The 8368-nt window shown below is 43.0% G+C and overlaps 1 protein-coding gene across 1 annotated transcript; it reads right to left on the reverse strand.

The window, feature by feature from the left end:
• Positions 1–7103: 7103 nt before the first annotated feature.
• LOC147417127 (uncharacterized) lies at positions 7104–7890 on the reverse strand. Its single transcript, XM_086507839.1, has one exon. The coding sequence runs from the start codon at positions 7824–7826 to the stop codon at positions 7308–7310; it is 519 nt and encodes a 172-aa protein (XP_086363965.1). The 5' UTR covers positions 7827–7890; the 3' UTR covers positions 7104–7307.
• Between the last annotated feature and the right edge of the window lie 478 nt (positions 7891–8368).

Consider the following 8368-nt stretch of genomic DNA (forward strand, 5'->3'; position numbering starts at 1 on the left):
GGAGTCTATTCCTACTGTATCAGCTTCTGCTATTACTTCTGTAATGAAAAAGCATCTTTCTGCGTACTTGGTTTTTGCACGTGAAGTGTCAGATTGTGATGAATCAAATTTATCTGTGCTAGATAAAGAAAGGTCAATGTTTTTACAACAGTATAGTGACTGTTTTTTCCGATTCATTACCGTCTCAATTACCGCCAGAGAGACCCGAGGACCATGCGATAGATTTGGTGCCAGGCAGTAGCCCACCAAATAAGCCTCCGTACAGGGTTAGTGCGGCTCAGCAGAAAGAGATAATGGGCCAAGTACAGGAGTTGTTAGAAAAGGGGCTGATTCAGCCCAGTTCATCTCCATTCTGTTCTCCAGTGTTGTTGGTGCAGAAAAAGGATGGCTCATGGCGTATGTGCATCGACTACCGTGCACTGAACAAGAATACCATCAAGAATAGGTTCCCTATACCTAGAATTGATGATATTATGGACAAATTAGAAGGAGCAGCTATGTTTAGCAGGATAGATCTAAAGAGTGGGTACCATCAGATCCGCATTAGATCAGAGGATGTGCACAAGACTGCTTTTAGAACAACGTTTGGCCTTTACAAATTTTTAGTGATGCCCTTTGGTCTCACAAATGCTCCTGCTACGTTCAATAGGATGATGGACAGAATTTTCCGTCCACACCAGCAGTTTGTTGGTACATTCTTTGATGACATGATAGTCTACTCAAAGAATGAAGAGGAGCATAGGCATCACTTGGCCATTGTGTTCAAAGAGCTACGTAGTCATAGGTTGTTCATCAATGCAAAGAAAAGTGAGTTTTTTCTGGAAGAGATTCACTTTCTGGGACACATTGTCTCAAAGGATGGTGTCAGAATGGATCCTGCAAAAGTTGAAGCGATCAAGTCATGGCCAAATTTGAAGTCATATCACTAGGAAAGGTATTCTAAGTGATCAAGCAGGCGAGTTGTCACAAACTGGTGACGTGGTACCTCCCTAAGTTGTCCTAACTTATGGCTAAGTGACGAGGGGACCCCTAAGGACACAAGGAACTTAAAGCAAATGGCTGGCGTACAGAATCCCACATATAGCGCTGACTGTATGGATCTCCGCAATTCGCGCTGACTGTTCGTACGGCCTGCCGGAAATTGCACTGACAGCTTTTTGCAGACTTTGACGCCAAGTTGCTTTTGAACACTAACTCCTTTTGAGTTAGTGCTTTTGGGGCTTTGCTTTTGGGCATCCCTTACCTTCAAATAAGTGGGCAAGGCCTCACTTCTCAGAGCATTTGGACGCAGAGTCTGAGAGTGAGCACCTACCCACTCTCTTGTACTTTGAACACAGATTAATACAAAAAGAAATATGGAAAGGGGGTCTTTGGGACCAATACCTCTTGGCACGGAACTACGCCTGGCCGTGTCGACCTAATTGTGGATTGTAAATTGTCTCGAAGTGATCTCTGTTATGTCGCGGTAGAATCTTGACTTGATGTGTCCAAGTTTGTTACAGTGGTATCAAAGCGCGGCCAATTTCTCTTCTACCGGAAAATCCGATCCTTTACTTGCGGCACTTGTGGATTCCAACAGAAATCAATCGACTTCTTCTGCATCTGCGAATGCGGGAGAAGATCACGGAGAAGATTCTATGAGCAATCAGAGGAAGAGTACGGCCTACTCAGTTCGAGATTGAAAAGATGGGACATCGACAATTGGTTGACGAGGCAACAAAGCAGATGATTAAAATTGCGAAGGATCCAAAATTTGCAAAATTTTGCCCCAACAATCCCTCGCAGAAGTACACACCCAGTGGTGGCAGAAGGCCACAAAGCCACCCATCAAACAGGCACTCAAGAAACCTCCTTCTCCAAGGATGTTTACAAAGCAAGAATTAGAAGAGGTGGTTCACACACAGATTACCGACTTTTGGACGCAAACAAAAAATCCAAAAAGCACGATAAAAAGCATAAGAAAGGAATGGACTTCCGGGTTGTTTGGGTCATCAATCTTCTTTTGCATCGGCGAGAAAGCAGAAGAAGCATGTACGATTTGAAGGACTACCCAGGTTCTTCTTCTTCTGACAGTCCTAGCTCTCCTGACTTGAGCGAAGAAGACAGAAAAGGCAAAAAGCGAAGCAAAAAGCAAAGCTTTGAAAAGGGCAAGAAAAAGGCGAAGAAGCGTAAATTTCGCCCAGTTTTTGACAGTCCTATAGGGGACTCCTCCTCAGACAGTTTGGACTCCGACGATCACATGTTTTATGCAAAGAAGAAGCATTTCCATAAAGCCAACCAATATGACTTCCTCGAAGATAAAAGCAAGAAAGTAAGAGAATTCAAAGAAGGTGGACAATCAATTAAGTTTGACTCTTTTTCTGGATTTCGAGATGCTCCCAAGGGCTTTGGCCTTCATACAGCAGTTTGATATAGCTTTCTCTAGAGGGCATTACTCAAAGCACTCCAAGATTCGGAGGGCTACATCTTTCTTCAAGGGAAATGCTCGAACATGGTGGTCCACCCTTCTATTGAGAAAGGAAGCTCCAGTTAAATGGTTGAAGTTTAAGAGGCTTTTAATTTCTTCTTGGCTGACTCGGGAGTATGAACGAGATATACGAACTGCTTGAAATCATCTTCGAATGACCAAGGGAGATTCTTTGGACGCTTATTGCGATAGATTTCGGAGCTCTTTTCTACCAGCCTCTTCATTTAAGAAGGTCTCGTTCAAAGAACAGATTGAGCGGTTTTGCTGCGAACTTCCTACACAGATCCGAGACTACTGCTTGGAACAAAAGTCAAATTCTATTCAAGAATTGATGGGTCATCCGAAACGGGGTTTTGCCACACATTCGAGCAATCTGACTTACCCCACTGATGAGATCGGAGAACCCAACAGACTTCTAATAATGTAAGTAGAAAGAGGAAGAGTTCCCAAGAAAAGAAAGACAAGGATTCACGACCCCGACTCACTCTTTGAGAGAGGGCCAACTACATCAAAGAGGGGAAGTGTTTTGGATGCGGGGAACATGGGCACGTCTCCACGAAGTGCCCTAAAAAGGCACAGCAAGAACAGAATGAAGACAGGTCAGAGAGTTCAAGAGCAACTGAGGAACATGGTAGAAAAGGCAAGATGAAAGCAGGACTGGTTCCAAATTGCATGGATACTCACCCAAGCACGATTGATGAAAGTAAAGAACTTTGCCGAGCTTGGGGCAAAGTGAAAGATCAAGAAGCTGTCCCGAACTGCTGACGTGTCAAAGCCTTGAAGAATGGAGCCAACTTGCAGATGCCGGCCAAGGGGCCTATACCCTAAGAAAAACAAGTAACAGAAGAAGAAGTCCTACCAACTTATGGGGACCCCGTCCGAGGGGGCCCCAAGTGACATAACGGATTAAAATAAAGCAGGACCTAACACAAAGGCTTGCGCATGAGCTGATGACGTGGCAGTTGTACGAACACTGCAGATTTTTTGATGGTTGATGACGTGGCAGACTGTACGGATCTCCACGTTTTGCGCTGACTCTTGACGTGGCAAATGTACGGATTTCCGTGATTTACGATGGCAGCCTTTTGGCATTGCTTTTGAACCAGAAGCTTTTTGAGTTTGAAGGCTTTTCATGTAAACTGCTTTTCATAGGCCAAAGGCCTTTAAATATGTGCTAAGGGCTCATTCTTTGGCATGCCTCCTAGAGAAGGTGCAAAGTCTGGAGTACCGGCTTGTACTGAGTTGATGCGATATAAAGAAATACTGAAAGGGGCGCCAAGGTTTGGGGCCAATACTCTCTGGGGTGGAATTCCGCCACTCCATGTCGCGTGTCGTCTCTCTTTTTCAGTTCAGTTGTTATTTGTAGTGCTTAAAGTTGTTCAATCTGTTCTTTTCTATTGGCACACGGTGCCCGTCTTGTGACAACGGTATTAGAGCATCAGTCATGTGCTTCTCTGAAAGCATCCCGGTCCTACCAAAGAGGAGACAAAGAAAACCAAAGACTGATGGAATTTTATTTTAAGTATCTTCGGCCCCCGACCCCGGGCTTATATTTATTTGAAGTATCTTCGGCCCTCGACCCCGCACTTATTCGCCACTCCCACCCTTCATAAATCGCACATCAGGCGCGCTTCCGTCTTCACCGCTCATGTCTTACAGGGCATAAGCCAAAAACATCACTTGCAAGAGGACTTAAGATTTGTTTCGAGTCACTATTTTTCTCAAAAGCAGTGCCAAGCAGATGTTGATGTCTATGGCTACCAAGATGCACACTTCCAAGGACTTGGCAAGCTTTCAAGAAAAACTTTGCCCAAAGTTATATGGTTTCTGACATCTTCCTTTGGAGTGCAACTTCTGGCAGAGTGGGATATCCTGAAATGCTTGCCATGGAAACCCTAGCAGATATAACTTAAAATTCCTCCACATCTCTTTGTAGATGTCTCTTCACGAGCAGATGACCTTGGAGGTCCAGTGTGATTGCTATCTTGGGACTACCATCGCCGCCAAAGAAAACACTGTCTGTCCAAGAGCTGATGGACCATGCTGTGCTCGGCTACGACCTTATGGAATGAACCTAACCCTAATTTTTGGTGCAGGTTTTAGGATGGAAAGTCATTCGACTTTTTGAGCTCGATTGATGTTGAGAATGCTTTTTAAGTTTGAAAAATGTTTGAGAACTTGTTTGGTGATCTTGTTGGAATTTGTTTGAAATGGATGGTATCGGTTTTGAACATGTTTTGGTACCAATTTGAAATGTTTGACTTTGGTTTTACTACCATTGATTCATGATTTTACTCCCGGGTGGAGAAGTGAAAATACTGTTTTGGTATTGTTTGAACCTCGGAACGACGTAGGCCGATGCTTGGGGAGCGTTTCGTTCTATGTTTGAAAACCTCGGAACAACGTAGGCCGTTGTCTGGGGCAGCGTTCCGTTGTATGCTAGAAAACCTTCGAACCACGCAGGTTGGTGCCTGGGAACGTGATGGGAACCATGAAACCGGCCTGTAACCTTACTAAAGGGCGGTAAAATTAGGCTTTCACCCAATCTATACGTGTTTAACTTTACCTGTACTTTATGACACAAAGTAATTTCACGAATAGCGTGACTGGAATCCACAACTTGGTAGCTATAGTGCTCCTAAGTAGACAATGACACCTTGTTGGCCCCAAAGCTTGGCGCCCCTTTTGGTATTTCTTTATTCCAATTGAACTTGGAGGAAAACCTGTAATCTTCTACAAGCTGTCCCACTTTTATTGGGCTGCAAATTTCCTACTCTAGTCAAATTTCGGCAGCATAACGACAATAGAAGGCTTCAGAGACAAAATCGCCATGTAGCAAATGCCTTTCTACGCACATTAGAGCGCTTTTACAAACCTGGCGAGAAAATACAGCACGCTAAATTCTCTGTTTTTAGCCTTTGAAATGCACTAGAACACCTATTTAGCAGTTCCCTAGCTTCCCCGAAGCTCCTTGGACTTTTAGGCATAAAAAAGGGTCAAAACCCTAAGCCTGCAAAAATTACAGCAACCTATAATTCTCTGTTTTTTTTTGCGTGCCGAACGCACCTGTAGGTAGCCATTGAGATCCTGCAGGTGTAGGGATACTTGCTCTTTGATTTAAATGAGATTTCTTGCGAGAAATCTCTCTAAATCAACCTGTACTTGCTCTAGATTAGCAGTTAGCTAATCCGATACCTGTGCAAGAGGCTCTTGCCTCGGTAATCAAGCATAAATTTCGCCAGATGAATAGCCCTTGAGCTCGGCATCACGATTCTGTATTCAAAACGGGAGAGAGGTGCACGAGAGCGGAATCGTTGTGCTACATAAGACAGAGGAGAAGCCAAGCTTTCCATTAAAGTTGTGATCACCTGCACACTCTACTCACACATACACAATAGCTCACAATGAACTTAAATCAACCTCTTCTCTTGTTGAAATCGATTTTGGCCGCTCCCCTTGCTGAGGTGTCCGTGAAAATGGCTCACAGACTGCCAAGTGTCCATTTTGTCCATTTGGTTTAAATTCCTAGTACCCACCAACTTACGAAGTCTCGCCAAGGGCCCCAAATGACTAACTGAGCCTAGCCTCCCTTTTACTAGTCAGATTTCAGTGTTGATCGGCTCAGTCGTCTCGTGGCTGCCTAGCCTTGACTCTTGCGGGTGAAACTCTCGCCATCAATCGTTTCACACTGGCCATGCAATGTTCGGGTATAGTGATTTCAAAAAGAGTCCCAAAATTAAATAAAAATCAAAGGAAGGAAACCAACATATAAGGTTAGTGTTTGTCACAATCTCGTGAAATCCCGTGCTGGGACTTTGCTTTTCTTCATCTCCCTGTAGACTAAGAGTTAGAGGAGTGTTGTCTCTATCGGATTCATTGCAAGAACCCATGTGCTGCAGAAAAGGATCGGATCCTTCAGAGAAGAAGAATCGTCTGAGCTTTGATATCACTGTTACAGGCTTGGACACTCCAAGCGAGAAATCAATCGCAACACACAAATAAAAATTGCAAATAACAGAACTTGGATAGAGAGAGACAGAAGAGGAGAGTCCACATGGAACATCGGAGTTCCATCCCTAGAGCCTTACTTGTGCCCCACAATTCAGCAAAAGGCAGACTAAGCATCTTTAAAATACTATTTTGCCTATAAAGCCGAGCCAAGATGTCAAAGAGCAATGAAGTCCAAGAGAAAATGCCCCAATAGGGGTGATGGAAACACAGATAAGGTGGCTAGCAATGAATTACACTACTATTCTAACTCCATTTCTAGGGGATGGGCGATACACCCACAAGAAACAGGACCCTAGAACACTAGCACACCACATTGCCATGAGTAAAATCACTTATACAACAATTCTGTCTCTTCAAGGTGTTCTTACATCCAATGGTATGCCCCAAATGGCATAACTGATACACTAAACAGATATCGGTATAATAGCTGCCTGATCTGCATTGTGTACCTTGCACAAACTCACACTGGTCTAAAAAGCCTAAACTTTGTACATATCATAGCTTATGAAAGCTTGAGCTCTATTTCTGACCATCATAAACAGAAACACACAAGCTTTGATAATTAAACATACACTTCAAGCAAATGGAGATCACTGATATTGACGAGAGTTATCTACGTTGAGTGAAAACAAATTTTTCAATGCTTTGATTCAATAAAACAATGCAATAATATATCTGTTCAGGATTTTCATATGTAACATGGATACACTATCTAATAAGCAACTCTTTTGCTTTGCCCAATCTAAAGACAAAGCATAAGAATTTGCAATACATCCAACAAAAGGTACATGAGTCAATCCGTACTGAAGCCTTGACAGTACCACAAACATCAAACTCTTACCTCATCTGTTATTCGCATCTTATTTGGAGGATTGGAGTAGACTTTATGTACTCCATTGGTGACAGAAATAATTTCCCCAGGTTTCTCCGTAAACCAGTGCATCTGATCTTCATTTGAGTTGCCTTCACTGTGTTTTTGCACCTCACTTATGCCGTTCGGTGTCTCGGACTGTTTAGATTTATCCTGCTGAAATGGGACCACAAACCTTTTCAGCTTCTCAAAGAAAGACCCATTTTGATTGCCTTGAGCAGCCTTTAGAGCAGCTTCACTTGGACTAAAATACTCGCAACCATCCAATCCGACACAACAAACTGCTTGCGAAGACCTGATTGCGAATGCTGTTGAGACAGAAGCAGTAAACCTCAAAGGTCTTCTGTCCTTATTAGTGAGCGTAAGAGCAGATGCAAGTCCTTGATTAGTAAGGGTAATAATGTTATGTAGCTTGAAGTGACAGTCATCTCGATTTTCATTGGCACACCTTAGAGTCACCTGCATGGGTTCAACCATGTACCTTTTGTAAATCACTAACCCAGAGAGGAAGAGAACACAGTAGAAACCCTCAGACTGCAAGAATAATGGCAACACACACGCAATGAAACAATTTTAAGTTGAGACATAGAACAACTCTAGTATTTGCATCCTATGAGCAGCTTTGAGATTCACATGATAGTCTTTGCCACTTAATAACAATATAAAGTCATCAGCAATAATTCATATTATTTTATTTTTATTTTTTTGTGTTGAAAAGATCCTTCTATGAGTTTTGAAATTGTCTAATGTGCTACATCTCCCCTAGCAAGAAGGTAAACAGTACAAAAGAAAAAAAGGGGAGAATCTTGTTAAAGGGAGCCTCAATGTATTTGACATAATTTATTTGAGTTGCATAGGGCAACTTTCTGTGGGAAATATATAAGGGCCTTGGGCCTCTTACTTTGTATCTAACTGATCAGAGTTGATTGGAGCTCTCTCTCTCTCTCTCTCTCTCTCTCTCTCTCTCTCTCTCTCTCTCTCTCTCTCTCTCTCTCTCTCTCTCTCTCTCTCTCTCTCTC

The sequence above is a fragment of the Adiantum capillus-veneris genome, unplaced genomic scaffold, assembly GCF_014529385.1.
Source record: "Adiantum capillus-veneris isolate H3 unplaced genomic scaffold, ASM1452938v2 Hic_scaffold_325, whole genome shotgun sequence".
NCBI classification, from domain to species: domain Eukaryota; kingdom Viridiplantae; phylum Streptophyta; class Polypodiopsida; order Polypodiales; family Pteridaceae; genus Adiantum; species Adiantum capillus-veneris.

Bases quoted from the DNA above. Each gene is read 5' to 3' on its own strand.
- LOC147417127 (XM_086507839.1), bottom strand. From the start codon at position 7,826: ATGGTTGAACCCATGCAGGTGACTCTAAGGTGTGCCAATGAAAATCGA.